Source organism: Rhinolophus sinicus, chromosome 17 (genome assembly GCF_057876585.1).
Source record: "Rhinolophus sinicus isolate RSI-liver-muscle chromosome 17, RSI-T2T, whole genome shotgun sequence".
Taxonomy (NCBI): Eukaryota; Metazoa; Chordata; class Mammalia; order Chiroptera; family Rhinolophidae; genus Rhinolophus; species Rhinolophus sinicus.
Window position 1 is genome coordinate 44,374,303 of NC_142517.1, and position 15,961 is coordinate 44,390,263.

At 34.2% G+C, this 15,961-nt stretch overlaps 1 protein-coding gene across 2 annotated transcripts in view; it reads left to right on the top strand.

Annotated features, from left to right (window-relative positions):
* PIK3CA (phosphatidylinositol-4,5-bisphosphate 3-kinase catalytic subunit alpha) overlaps positions 1-15,961 on the top strand; it is a 73,715-nt gene that overhangs the window by 34,417 nt on the left and 23,337 nt on the right. Inside the window, exons 1-6 of one of the 2 annotated variants that reach the window (XM_019752006.3) lie at positions 1,778-1,796; positions 6,896-7,323; positions 7,862-8,071; positions 9,441-9,691; positions 12,085-12,330; positions 13,047-13,132. In XM_019752006.3, the coding sequence (XP_019607565.1) occupies positions 6,972-7,323; positions 7,862-8,071; positions 9,441-9,691; positions 12,085-12,330; positions 13,047-13,132 (1,145 nt within the window). In that variant the 5' untranslated portion in view covers positions 1,778-1,796; positions 6,896-6,971. Of the gene's footprint in view, positions 1-1,777; positions 1,797-6,895; positions 7,324-7,861; positions 8,072-9,440; positions 9,692-12,084; positions 12,331-13,046; positions 13,133-15,961 lie in introns of those variants that run through there. The other variant, XM_019751997.3, reaches the window with a different exon arrangement.

Genomic DNA, 15,961 nt, shown 5'->3' on the forward strand with positions numbered 1-15,961 from the left:
AGAGGGAAGTTTCTGTTTTCTTATTCTAAATCAAACTAAATTAAAGATTTATTGGTAATTAAAAAAAAAGGAAAACTTATTTTCTAGTTAATGAGCAAATAAAGAGATATAACTGAGTTAGCCACAAAACTACATGTAATGTTTTTGAGTTGACGTGTCTGAAAATGAGGGTGGAAAATATGTTGTTAACATGTATCTAAATATATATATTTATAAATGTATCAGTTAAATCTGATGACGTCTGTTACATGTATCAGTAAGATACGAGGTAAATATTTGTAAAACCTTTCGTCATTCAACAAACATTTATGCAGCTTTTCTATTTATGGAACGTGGATATCTAGAAAATACAAGATGCTTATTTTAGCAAATTGTGGCTGTTTGAGATGATTAAGCTGCCAATAGTCAATATAGATATCCCCTAAATTTGCAAGTATACACTTCAATATTGCTTTGTTATTTTTAATGATTTTCTGATGCAAATATTGATATTTTAAAAATAAATAACTGTTTTAAACATAATACACTTCTGAAACTGAAACCTGAATTTAAAATAGCTAAAATATACTGTATGTATATTTTAAAGTAATCAAGTCAGCAAAAGTCTCTGCAGTCTTAGGCTGTTTTTATACAGATACAATTCACAGTCAAATGATAGTTTTCTGTACCCTCCCTTGGTGATACTGACTCTAGAGTATTGTTTTAGATTTTGTTGTCACATTTAAGATGAATATTAGCGAAAGAACACACCCAATGATGTCAAAGAAATGGTGCTAAACTATCTCGATAATTCTGTTGAAAGAAATTGGGGCTAAAAAGGCCTAGGGAAAATTCTAACACCTGTCAAGCATGTGGAAAGACAAGAGAAGGCAGACAGAACTGATGGCACAAAGAAGCTGAGGAATAACAAGCTGTAGGGATAGCTTTGGAAGTACTCCACAAAAATTTTTGTATCAGGTAGGGAGCTCCCAACAGTGAAAATATCCAATTAAGTGACTTCTGAGAAACTTTCTTATTTTACGATTTTTAACTTCACTGGCTTAAAATCGATGCTTCCCCTCACCTCCCCTCCCCCCCAAGGACTTAAATTGAAAGTGTAGGACTGTAGTTGCAAAGGCAGGCTTGGGGATTCCTTATCCAATGTTCATTTAGAAAATTCTCCAGTTTGTATCATGGAATTCTGATACCTTATCAGAGGTTAGCAAATGTTTTCTGTAACAGGCCAGATAGTAAATATTTTAGGCTTTCCAGGCCACATGGTGTCTATGTCTCACCTGCTCAGCTCAGCTGTTACAGTGCGAAAGCATCACTGACAATATGTAAACACAGTTTAATGGCTGTGTTCCAATCAAACTTTTATTTTCAAAAGCAGGTAGTGAGCTGGATTTGCCCCATGGGCCACAGTATGACAACTGTTGTCTGAAATGATGAAATCTGGAAGAACTAGTCTAAGGGAAGAAAGGCTTTCAATTTAGGAGTTAAAGAACAGATTGCCAAAATGGCATTGTCTTCTTGCACTGAAGAGTGCACGTCAGATGTTCAACATACTGAATTGTCCAATGAATTAAGAATTAAGAAACCTTCCACTCTAAAAGTCAAATGACCATGGAGAGTCTGAGACTATTTTCTACTGTTCGTCTCTGCTCTTATTTTGTCCTTAGAGGTGTTTTTCCTCCTGCTGAGTGATACCGTCTCCTCTCCCTGGACTGTAATGCATACCCATCTTTTACGAAGAAACAAATGCAGGCTCAGGCCTTCTAAGGACTGAAAGACTTTCAGTGCCTCCTGCCCAAACGGTAATTTTTAACAGTAATTTTAGTATCAGAACAAGGAAGTAAACAGAGACTTTCTCTAATCATTAAGGTATTTGTATATTTTGTGCTTCTAATCTCATACAAGAGGGGTTCTCACGTCGTCATTTGGTCTGTTGGTCTTTTGTTTGCAAAATGGTGGTCAAGTGTTGATGCTGACTAGACATGAAAAATAGAAGCCGAGGCTGCTACTGTGTTTCCCCGAAAATAAAACCAGGTCTTCTATTAATTGTTGCTCCAAAAGACGCATTAGGGCTTACATGCAGGGCTTACGTAGCAATCTGAAAAATCATGCTAAGGCTTATTTTCCAGTTAGGTCTTATTTTCGGGGAAACATGGTATCATCAGGCAGGCTGGCCACAGCTAAGAATGACCATTGGCTGCTAGAAAACAAAGGGATGGGAGCATTTTTAAAAAGCACCATCGCCAATCTGGGGTCGTTCGTTTCAGGGCCAAAGATACCCTCAGACTCTTCAATAGCACTGAAGAGCTTTGCCATATTGTGTTTTAGTATAGCACAGTAATTGGTTTTACAATGAGGACTGTAAACTCCTTAAGAAGTGTAAATTGTGAATTATACATACTCTTTTAAGAAAACAGGATTGCCCCATTGAAATAGTTTATCAGCAGATACATACAAATTTAGGATAAGCAAAACCAATTTATTTCCTAAGAGTTCCGAATAATTATGATTTGTCAGTATGTGAAAAATTCTGGCATTCTGAACTCAAAAGCCCAATAGAGTAGTTCCTTGACTCTTAAAGTGTTTTATTTTTAGCAGATAGATTTTTTTGTGATATCAAATCTCCAAACTGCAGATTTGTATTTTAAATATTTTATAATGATTTCTATTTTTCAAATAAGTTATTTTCCTTTGTAAATATATTTTGCACTTAAGTTTGGATAATTCCACCTTCTTTATCAACTTTTAATTTTCTATAGTGTAAAGGCCCTTTTACTTAAAATGTTATATACTCTGATTTATTAACTTAAGGGGTTTTTCTCCAAATTCAGGGAATTGAGAAGATACCAGTTTTTATACCTTGGTTTAATGTTTATTTGATTATGTCCTATATTTGAAAAGCAAAGTTTTAAAGAAATCTGAGTTAAAAAATCATGAAAATGTGTCATGTCATTGTTTTGCTCAAAATTCTTTAGAGACTCCCTTTTGCTTATTATAGTGTACTACGTAAAATTGAAATTTAACATGGAGTCTGGCCACCCTTGTGGTCCCTGCCTACCTCTCACCTGTCTTTCCTTGTCACCCACCCTGCCTATTCCCATGCAGGTCAAACTCAAGAAATAAAAATAAAAACAACGTGTGTTGCTGGGAACAGGCTGCGTTCTTTCATGGTCTGTGACTTGGCACACCTACGCTTGTGGCAATCTAAAACGTGCTCATCTAGCTCTCCGTGATCCAGCCACCCCTTCTCCCTACTAATCTATGATATTCTACTTAAATTTTACCCCTCTGATGCCTTCCCTAACCTCGTGAGGCAGTTGGAGATTTCTTGTGACTTTTCCAAAGTTCATATTTTGTCTTATAACAGTTTTCCATTGTTAAAGTTGTTCTTGTGTCTTGTCTTTCCCCAATAACCTGTGAGTCCCTCAGCAACCAAAGGGAAAGCGTCTTGTTTACATTTGTTTTCATGGCATATTTAGCCTAGCGCCTAGCACAAGCAGATATTTCGCCAAAAAGAGGAGTGGGGGAAGGAAATGCAAGCGATTCCTCTCTCCTAAGCTAGATAGCAGTGCCATTTAAATAGGAATAGCAGGAGTCTAGGGAACTAGAAGCAGCTACAAAAATACCAGCATCGGAGCCATTCACTACTAATCCAACCTTGTCTGGGAGCCTTGTATTACCTCCCAGTGCTACCTTCAAGTTCCAGCTCTTGGAAGTTGGCACTGCTTTATAAAGCTCCTTGTTTATTTGCCTCCCTCAGTAAAAGAACCCAACCCCCCTTTTCCATCTCTGTCTGGTGCTAGTCCTGGATAATTCATAATAGCTTGAAAAGATAATGTGGGTATACTTTACAGGTTTAATAGGAATAATAATGTTTCACATTTAGTGAGTGTTTATTGTCTGCAAATCTCTTTGCTTCCATGTTTTTCATATATTATCCAATACAACAACCAGATAAAGCATATACCATTATCCCAATTTAACAAATGAGGGGGGAAATAAGGTTCAGTGAGACGAATTAAACTTCTCAAGGCCACACAACTATAAAGGCAGCCCGAATTTTAATCCAGTGTAACTTTAGAGCCCATTCTCTTATTTACCACCAATGACTATTACCTGGTCATAACTGAAGCCCTAAATAGCAGCATGCACTTTGAAATCACCTAGACCTGGGTTCAAAATTCATATCTAATATTTACTGGCGGTGAATAACTTCACATCTCTGACCTTTGTTTTCCTCATGTGAAATGGCAATACCTGCCCCAAAAGAGTCATTGCCTTCCAAAGTGCATCATATGTACTAAATAGTAAATGCTAGCTCCATTCGCTTCCTCTGCACTTTGGCTCATGTGAGCTCTGATGTAATAATTTGTACAGACTAAGGCCTGGCATAAGAAGACAGAGAAGCAAGTTAGATCCTCTCTCTTCTGTACAGTCTGCCATAATGTCTGCCAGTGCCTGCCTTCCAGGATCTCCAAGTCTTGTATGGCTATGATCACATTTTGTCTCGTATGAGAAGAGTGCCTCTTGAGTATTTCATAGTTAGTTGTTAATTGCCCATAAATTTACTATAGTAGAATAAAGATTAGAATCAATGGTCTGTCTACTGTATTAGACTTCTCTTTTGCTAATTCTTAGGGAGCGTATGAGACTCTGGGGATCGTTATTTATTATATAAAAATAATAATTGCTCCCATGATTCCGTAACAGACCTAGTAGTGCCATTCAACAAAGAAAACTATAAACACAGCTGCTGTTTTGGTGTGAATTGTGGTTTGGTTTTATTTGAACTTTTTTATGCAGGCAGATCATTATTTAAAAGTAGTCATTTGGCTTTTTCCCTTGCATTCTTCAAATTCTTTTGTATGTTTTAAAAAGCTTAGCTTAAATCACTTCTATAATTATGCACACAGATTGATCCATCTGGTCTTTTTACTAGCCCATGAATTTTCTTTTAAAAATATAATAGGATAATTATATTTTAAATCCTATAACTTCAGTTGGTATCTTTTGTAAATTGGAAGAACAATATTTTCAACTATTAAAAAGTAATTTTATATTCTTTATTATCTTCCAATTGATTTCTATATCTCCAGAGGTGGGGGGGGCTTGAAATTTCTGCTCTTTCTACTCCTCCCCCCTTTCCTATGTTAACACTGCAGCGTACCGTACACACTTGTTTGCAACTGAGACGTGGTACAGCAGAAATGTCTGCTCAGAGTAGGCCATTGCTCGCTAGGTCATACTGGCTGTGAGGTGAAAGACGGACTGTAGGAGGCAAACCTAGATGCAGGGAGACCGTTTAGGCCTTTGCAGTGGTCCAGACAAGAAATAGTAGGAGTCTGATCCAAGGTACTATGATAGTGAAGGAGCGTAGACGTATTCAGGAGATAGAATTAACAAAATTTGTTGATGGATTAGATGTTGATGGGTATGACATAGAGGAGTTAGAGATGGCAGGTTTCTGCATTAGATGCCTCATGCTCCTCACATCTTATTGTGTTTGCTTAATTCCTGCTTATCCTTTAAAAAAATCAGTTTATATGTTACCTCCTGTGGAAACCTTCCCACTCCAACTTCCATTGAGTGAGGTGACAACTCGGAGCTTTTATAGCACCTAGCACTTCTCTATGAGAGCATTTTTTCTTCTATTTTGTACCTGTGAATTTAATTACCCCACTCGCAACATACACATAATCTTCACATTCTTGAGGTTGTCTTGTGCGGCAAGGGCCATGTGTCTTATTCATCATCATATTCCCAGCACCTACCGTGTTTCCCTGGAAATAAGACCTAACCGGAAAATAAGCCCTAGCAGATTTTTCAGGATGACATCCCCTGAACATAAGCCCTAATGCATCTTTTGGAGCAAAACTTAATATAAGACCCGGTGTTATTTTCGGGGAAACACGATAACACGGTCCCGGGGACAGCACTGGTACATTTTTAGTGACTAAACAAAGTTGTCCACAGTGCCTGAGTAATCGAATATAGTAAGTTATCTGGGCCTTTTGATTCGTTTCTCTAGCTTAACTTTTATTTCTTTTTTATTTTATTAATGTCTCTCACTTTACTTTTTTGTATACCTTTACAGTTTAGCTTACTGAATAAAAGAAATAAAACACAAACAGCAAAAAATAAACTTGTGCTTTGTGGGTTTTGACAGTATCTTCCAAAAGAACCCCCAAGATTATTGATACCTAAAAAATGAGGGCTTCAAATCATAATAATAATTGATATATTTTAAATATTACAAGTGCTTAATACATTTGGTTGAAACATTGTACTGACAAAGAGAGTCAGTAGGTCTAATTTGTGTGTAGATCATTTCCATCAGAAGTATTAGGACAGGGATATTTGATGAAGTGGATATAGATCACTGCAAATTTATCATATCTCAAGGATACCACAGGGTGGAGGTAGGGGTGAGAAAGAAAAAGACTTAATTCCTCTAGCCTTTACTTTTCTCATCTTTAAAATGAGAGCAGTTGATCCGTGATGTAAAAGTTCCTTTCCTGCCCAAATAGCAGAGAATGATAGACACGCTATAATATGTGACAGAAATGTTGGTTTCAATTATAACTTAGTTGATTCTTCCCATAGCTTCAGCTCTGTCTTGATAAGACCCGACTTTTAAAAAATTTACTCAAATAAAATTTTTTTTAATTAAATAACTATTAAGTATAATTAAATAAAAGTGATTTTTCTAATTTCTGCTTTGCATTCAATTATTTCAGCCTAATTTGAAGCAACAGTCTCCATCACAATATTTAAGATGCATTATTATTACTTCCCCTGCTTTAATTCAAACTACAGAAGATGAATTTTTATATTTAATAATGCTATAAATGTATTCTTTAGCTATTTCTTTTTTAACGTATGTTTTCCTTCTTTGGTTTAGATTTCTGCTTTGGAACAGCTACACATCTAATCCCTTGAAGTAGTTTTATATGTAAAACTTGTAAAGGATCAGAACAATGCCTCCAAGACCATCATCAGGTGAACTGTGGGGCATCCACTTGATGCCCCCAAGAATCCTAGTGGAATGTTTACTACCAAATGGGATGATAGTGACTTTAGAATGCCTCCGTGAGGCTACCTTAATAACTATAAAGCATGAACTATTTAAAGAAGCAAGAAAATACCCTCTCCATCAACTTCTTCAAGATGAATCTTCTTACATTTTCGTAAGTGTTACCCAAGAAGCAGAAAGGGAAGAATTTTTTGATGAAACAAGACGACTTTGTGACCTTCGGCTCTTTCAACCCTTTTTAAAAGTAATTGAGCCAGTAGGCAACCGTGAAGAAAAGATCCTCAATCGAGAAATTGGTATGATATAATTTTTGATTAAATGGCATTATCATCCTGTTCTAAATGCAGATAACTGTGAAACTTAACTGTTTTATCATTACCAAAATACTTCTTTCTGAACCAGTTAATTACCTTTGTAATCTTAAAAATAAATAGATTTTGAAATAAACGTCATTATAAATCTAAAGTATTTTTTGACTGTTGAACTATTTTTAACACCTTGATATTATTCTATAAAGTTTTCTTTAAGAAGCATCATTTGTAGCGTTAACCTAGATTTGTTACATCCCAGTTTGGTTTTACCATTCTTTAAAAAATAACTGACATGGATAATGCTTGCTGCCTTTGCTCCAAATTGCTAAATATGTTTTATATATTAAAAATATTGGAGTCCTTGTCAATCCTTACTATATGCGTACATCAAAATTTTTTTCAACCCAGAGAAATTTCTTTATTCTATTGGGACCTTCCAAAACTACCAAGTTCCCTATTTATAAGAAACTTGTTCATACCCTGTATTTAATAGAATGTTATATTCTTTATGTAATTTTTTAAGGCTTTGCTATCGGCATGCCAGTGTGTGAATTTGATATGGTTAAAGATCCAGAAGTACAGGACTTCCGAAGAAATATTCTGAATGTTTGTAAAGAAGCTGTGGATCTTAGGGATCTTAATTCACCTCATAGTAGAGCAATGTATGTCTACCCTCCAAATGTAGAATCTTCACCAGAACTGCCAAAGCACATATATAATAAATTAGATAAAGGTAAGAAACCTGCCAATCTACCATAGTTGGTCGCTGTAGTGAAAACTTCTATCTGTGCCTATATTTTTATACAGTCTTTTTATCCCAGTTAGATGATAAGCATCTTCAGGTCAGGTAGGTACTGCTTATACTGACAAGATACAGTTGAGTGCCAAGTACACAACCTCTGTACAATAAATATTTATTGACTGAATGAATTGTGTGCATATGCTGTTGATCCCTTGGTTAATTGTTTATCTCAGAATAAAACTAAAGAACTTGGAGTTTGAAATTCACTATTATGGAATTACACCTTATTATCGTTCTTACAAATAAAAACAAGAATAAATACAAATATTTTATGAAATTTTGGAAAAACTTTACACAGTGTTCTTATTTTTCATCATCTATCATTATCACAAAGACAAAATAAATTTCTTAATGTTAAATGCAGTAATTAAATCTGATCATAAGTGATGATATATAGGTTGACTTTTGACACTTAACATCAATTTCTAGAATTAAGTGAACATGAAAGTATATCAACTATATTGTTTTGGAAATGAAAATCTTATATCAGATAAATATCTGTAGATTTTAAGATAACAAAGGGAAGGGTTGAATTTGAAGCTGTAGAATAGGTTAACTCACACTCTTTTAAATATAAAATTCTGTTAATAGAATAGATTATTACCATTTCACCCATATTATTCAAAGTAGTTTAATGCGATATAACATAACAGCTTCACTTGAAATTCTTTTCTACTCTAGCATATTTTAAAAATGGAACACTCATTTTTCTCCAACATGCTTTTTGAAAAATTTCCAACATACAAGAAAGTTGGAAGAATTATACCGTGAACACCCAGACCACTCTGACATAGTTTTAATCTTTCCATTTTCATCCTTTCTTTATCATTCCCTGGCTTAATTGATCTTAAAAGGAAAAAATTAGAAAATCCATCTTCTTTCCCTTCCTCCACCATCTTTTCTCTTATTCAGATTCTTTCTTTCAGTCTCCATGATTCTTGACCATAGTTACCAAAACCTCTTCCATTTTTAGTACTCTTGAACCTTTGGTACCATCATGAGTCACTCTTCACAGGAGTTGTATCCATGAAGTATGCCATGCAGTTTAGAATGGAAATTAGCTTGGTCTCTGGTATTTGTGACCCACTAATCACAGTTTTTCGTGCTTGCCATAAAACATGAGATTTGGGCATGGTCTGGTGGCCCTATTAGATTTGAAGATTTACCTGTTTTTAATATAGTCTGATTAAGTTATTTTGGATTATGGTTAGAGAAATGGTAGTGCATACTTTTTGAAATTTGTCTCTTGAAAAATGAAATACATATGGTGATTGCACCTAATAATGTTTTCCTGTTATAGGGCAAATAATAGTGGTGATTTGGGTAATAGTTTCTCCAAATAATGACAAGCAGAAGTATACTCTGAAAATCAATCATGACTGTGTGCCAGAACAAGTAATTGCTGAAGCAATCAGGAAAAAAACTCGAAGTATGTTGCTGTCATCTGAACAACTAAAACTTTGTGTTTTAGAATATCAGGGCAAGTATATTTTAAAAGTATGTGGATGTGATGAATACTTCCTAGAAAAATATCCTCTGAGTCAGTATAAGGTGAGTAACAAGTTTCAAATATATTGATTAAACTTAAAAAGGAATCACACCAGGGACTACTGTCTGTATTTTTAGGACATATTTTTTGAAAAATGATTAATATTAGTAAATAGCCTTCATAAATTTATTTTTATACTATAATTAATTTGAGATCGGTGAATTTAATTTGGAAGAACAGATACTATTCTTCCTTTAAATTGTATATTGTTACTATTTGGGGATATGGCTACTTACGTGGATAAGTTGATTAACATTTTTGCAATTGTAACAATAGTTGTATCATTATTCATATACAGACATTTGATTTGTTGACTATTTAATTGTGCCATGAGATAAGATAAAATAATGTTTCAGGTATTGTCCATGCAAAAAAAAAATGCATCATGTGTTTTTCTAGATTGCTCCAGTTTTATAGTGGAAATACTTTTATTAGCCAATAGGAATTTTAAATAATGTGGAATTTGCACAGAAGGCTTTTCATGTGCCTTTTTGAAAAAGGGGGGGGGGTTTACTGTATTCATTTGAATATGCAGTGTAAGCAAATAAAGTAAATGTGCCCCTTGTCAAAAAAAAAAGCACATAAAAACATGTTGGCAGTTACACTAACTGCAAAATATGTGGTAGTTCACGATTTTTATCTCTTCCCAAGCAATGGCATGACCAGTAATTAAATTTTTTTTTTAATTCATGATTTACTGTTAAGATATATTATTAATACTATGCTACTCTCTATTCATCAAATACCTATAAGAAGCAACTGCACGAGATGTGATCAAACAATATGGTGAATGTTTAAATTTAAAAAACTTACTACAGTAGAAGACACACTGCCATTAATCTCCCTCAAAATACGCCCCCTCGCTTCAAACACACTTATGCCATCATTCTTGCCACTTTCTGAAGCAGTTCTGGGAGTCCTCTTTTGTGAGTGTCTTTAATTGCTCTGTCGTGGCTGCCTCGATGTCCTGAATAATTTTGACTTTGGGGAAGAGCCATAAGTCACACGGTGCCAGATCTTGTGAATAAGGTGAATGAGGACACAGCGTGATACTTTCATTTGACAGAAGTTGCTGTACCAGGAGTAGTGTGTGACATGGAGGGTTGTCATGGTGGAGGATGATTTACGGCACACTTTAAAACACACCTTCTATCAACCGTAGCTCACTCCCGACTGACTGCACTGAACAAGTTGAAACTTGTCACACACTGTTACTAAGGTTCGACATGCCACTTCCCATATTGAAGGTCCCTGCCTTTCTGTTGCTTTCACAGTATATTGTGATCACAACGTAAAGGCTCTGCATCACATATCACCTCTGGTGCAGCAATTTCTGTCCAATAAAAACATTACAGTGTGTCCTCATCTACCTTATTCACCGGATCCGGCACCGTGTGACTTCTGGCTCTTCCCCAAAGTCAAAATGATTCAGGACATCGAGGCAGCCACGACAGAGCAATTAAAGACACTCATGAAAGAGGACTTTCAGAACTGCTTCAGAATGTGGCAAGAACAGTGGAATAAGTGTGTTGGAAGCAAGGGGGTGTATTTTGAGTGGGATTAATGGCAGTGTGTCTTTTATTGTAATAAATTTTTTGTAATTTAAGCATTCACCAAATTTTTTGATCACACCTCGTATTTATACCAAGCCTATGCTAAGTACTGATTTACAATACCCAGCAAGACATGGTTCTTGCCTTCAGGCTGCTTAAAGTCTAAGTGGGGCTTGTGGATAAGAAAATAGGCTATTATAAAATGTATGCAGTAGCATTTATATTAAAAATTACCATCCTAACTACCATTTCAAGGTTCAGACCAATGTGTGTTGTTGTTTTTTTAAATATATCCTATAATTTTATCAGTCTCCTCTCTTTGTGGTTTTTTGTTTGTTTTATTTTTTAACAAAACAAAGATTTCTCAAATGTTGGGACAGAAGAGCAAGAGGGCAGCAACCCTTGGATTGGACATCAATATAACTTAATAGATTGAATGCATTATAGGAGCTTACTAAATGATGTTGCTTTTCCTTTAACAAGTGCAGTGTTTTCATGATCAGTATCCTCTGATCCTTGTTTCTAAGTTTTTCTTTTTTCGGTTGGTGGGGGCCTTCCAGTTAAGCATAGAACTAGTGTCAAAAGCTGACTTTTTTTTTTCTTTTATACAATTTATATTCCAAGAGGTGGTTGGTTGATCCTGTGCTGTAACCTAACTCCCAAATGTTAGTATTTTAAATGTTAAGATATAGCAACTGCTAAGAAATGTGGTCGATAATGTTTGATTTTTTATTTTTTGCAGATTAGTATGTACATTCTCTCATAATACTCTTACATGTTGCTTTTAAAATGAAAAACCTTATAAAAAATGGCTTCTCCACATCCCCCTTCATCTCTTACAGTATATAAGAAGCTGTATAATGCTTGGGAGGTTGCCCAATTTGATGCTGATGGCTAAAGAAAGCCTTTACTCACAACTACCAATGGACTGTTTTACAATGCCATCTTATTCCAGGCGCATCTCCACAGCTACACCGTATATGAATGGAGAAACATCTACAAAATCCCTTTGGGTTATAAATAGTGCACTCAGAATAAAAATTCTTTGTGCAACCTATGTGAATGTAAATATTCGAGACATTGACAAGGTAATGTGTTGATGCTCATTTTATATAAATTATTTTACGTAAACCTTTTTTGTTGAACTACATAACTCTCTTGACCTGCAGTGTGTTTTCTGATGGCTAGAAAACCACCTGTCTACCTCAGCTATTCCACAGTGTATGGTCCTTTGTCTGTAATTCTAATGCCCCAAATTCTAGTATTGCAGTAGTTCTTATACCTATAATTCTAAACTCTTAAAACTAAAAGTTTCACAGAATTCATTTGGCAGCAAGACCTGACCTGACCTGAAGCGAGGGTTTTTTTTTTAGTCTTTATTTATCCCATTTAACTATAAATGTTCATGTGTTTTGTTGCAGAAATATTAATATCTTTATGGAGTGTTGTTCTAACTGCTGAGAGTATTAAGTAATATTTAGTTTATCTTTCTAAAATATGAGTAACTCTAAGTTCCATACCTGGCCTAAAGGAATTGTGGGCTTATATTGATATATATTAGTCTCATGTCCCCCTGAAAGCAGCAATAAATTTTGGTAAAGAATCTGCATCAGTATTAACTTACTATTTATGTGAAGGACAGAAAAGCTCTATTTGAATAGAAATTTCGAATGGATTCTCTCATATCAGTTACACTATTTTGATATTGTTTAATATTGGGTCTATCTAGTATGTGTGTATGTATTGTGTATGTACGTGTATATATATTTGTATACACATACTTATTCTTTTTATTTTTTCTTAGATCTATGTTAGAACAGGTATCTACCATGGAGGAGAACCCTTATGTGACAATGTGAACACTCAAAGAGTACCTTGTTCTAATCCCAGGTAAGGAAGTATATGGATTTATATTTCCACAAGTCATATTAGTGTTTAGCAGTATAATCAATAAAAGAAGTATAGTTTACATCATTAGTTTTCTACGAGTCATATAAATCACCAGACATTTACATACAGAACATAAGGACATCCTGTCAAATGAGTGTCAGTCACAGGATCACTTTATTGATTCTCTATAAAATTTTATCTGTAGTGTTTTTCTGATTCTCTCTTCCTGTTGGATCAAGGAGAGAACAGAATATGGTTACAGTTTTGTACTGATTATTCCCATATATTAGATTCCTAAACCTAGCATTTTATTCTTTTCTTATCTCCATTTATATTAGGAAGTGAGAGTTAGCAAACAACTCCAGAGCCAGACTCTGAGGCAGTTTTCTTTACATCACTTCTAAGAAGAGATAAATATGACATTCAAATAAAGAGTCTTTGGGAATAGATCAGTTTCTTAGGGGGAAGGGGAGTTACTGGGAATATTTTAAATTATTACTGCCTAGATATAATGACAAAATAAAAGGTAGTATAATCTAAAAGCTTGCCATCTACCATTTCTCTGCCTTTATAGAATCATTTGGGAATATAAGTCTACCCCTGAATATGTAATAGTAATATTTTAAGACAACCCAAATTGATATTAAAGATTAAAGCTGTATGTTAAAGACAAGTAATAGAGCAAACCAGTGAATCCTCCAGAAGTAAATTTCATAATGAATTTAGACTGACTTCTAGGAGAGTCAAGAAAGAGTTTCGATCTTATAGTTAAGTTGCTAGAGGTGGCTACCATTCGAGAGCCTAGGTAAAGCTCAAAGAGATGGTAGCCACCTCTACCAGGAGGAACGAAAATAGTTCCTCACCTCACCTGAACCATTGTAGGTCAGAAAGTACGTCATTCAGGTTAGCGCTTATGCTGTGGCAACAAACAACTCGAGGATCTTTTAAAATGTTTGTTAAAAAAACAAAAGCTTATTTACCACTCAGACTGCATGACTGTCACAAGTTGAACAGGGTGGTTGTGCAAGGAACAGCAAAACAATACTTGAGTAAAATGGCCAAAATTTTTCCAAACTTAGTGAAAACTATAAAACCAACAAACTAAGCAGTTCAACAAGCCCCAAGCAAAGACTCCAAAATAATAGGTTTTGGAGGTTTATCCCAGTTGTTTTAAGTACCAAAAAGTGAACCAATTTTATAAAAGTAAAAGGTAAATTTAATTATGTAAGATTAAAATGTCAAAACTTTAGTAAATAAAAGGAGATATTTACAAAGGATTTACATTTGATTATCTTTTCTGCAACAATTCTCTAATACAAAAGGTAAAATCCCTATGGTAATAGTATGAATATTTAAATAAATTTTTTAACTTTACCGAAAAAAAAAAATTAGAGATAAAATGAAGTTATTAGAAAGATAGAAAAGTAGATTTTAAAAGTTCTTACTGAGATTGATAGTTCCAAATCTGTGCTTTCATATGCTAGGTATATTTATGATTTCTTCATAAATGTTACCAGTTATCTCCCAAAATCAGAATCAGTTTGGACTATATATATGGGGGTGCCAAAAAAAATATACACGACTTACCATCTCTTGTTATCGGTATGTATTATTACAATGTTAATGCAGTTTTTTCTTTTCTTAAAATGTGTATAAATTTTTTTTGGCACCCTCTGTATATAAAACCATTGCCTAAAAATAAAGAATTTCTGTGTGTGTGTGTGTGTGTGTGTACTTTAGAAGAAACATGCTGTATTTGGTTAGCAAAGTACTGTAAACAACTACGTTCACTGGATATACCTGTCATAAAAAGTGTGTAGAATACTCCCTCTCAATTATGAGCAATTCTAAAGATTTAGAAGTAATGAAACCCTAGGTACCTTGACTGTGTACTTATCAAATCCCACAGTAGTTCTTCTTCCTGTGTATATTGTTTCTTTTTCCTTTAGAAGTCCTTTGTGCTAAATTCTCCCATTTTAAATGTAAGTCTTCTCTGTATAAGTGGATCTTTTTTTTTTAATCCTCATCCATACTGAGTAAAGATACTAGAATAAATAGAACTTATTTTACTGATAAAGTTTTATACCTTAGTTTGGCTAATTAAAGTTAGAATTTTTATACCATTTTGTTGTTAGTCTTGTTTATTTATAATCAAAAAATAGAATTTTGAAGAAGCCATTTGAAAAGTTTCCAAAATTAATATCTAGCACTTGAGCTTTTACCATGGACCAATTACTCTTCTAATCGATTTACTTAGGTTAACTCATTTAATCTTCACAACAACTTTATGGGAGTAGGTAGTATTAGTCCCATTTAAAAGATGAGAAAACAGACAAAGTGAGGGTCACACATGTAGTAAAATAGTTGAAACAAGATTCTACTCTGCATACTGTGACTTCTGAGTCAGTATTCTTAACCATTGCTACAATGTTTTTTAAAAAAATGACAACTATGTATTTTACTTGACTCAACAAATATATCCACCAACTAGACATAATTTCACATGTACCATCCAGTAAATTGGAGAGAATTTATTAAAATTTGAAAAAAATTGTCACTTTTTACTCTTTCCTTATTATAAATGTCAAGTTTTATTACTTGTGAAGTAGTCCTAAAGTTCAAATAGTTTCTGCTAACATATCCTTCATGTTATTTCTATACTGACGTATTTAAATTAATGGTTTCTTCTGAATAAAACTATATCATATACATAATTAAAAATAATCATAATAGGAAATTTCATTTTACCTCGTTGAGATTCCCCTTTCTATTAATATTTGCTTTTATAAGCTAATTTTTTAACTGAAGTATAGCACAAAAGCATAAATG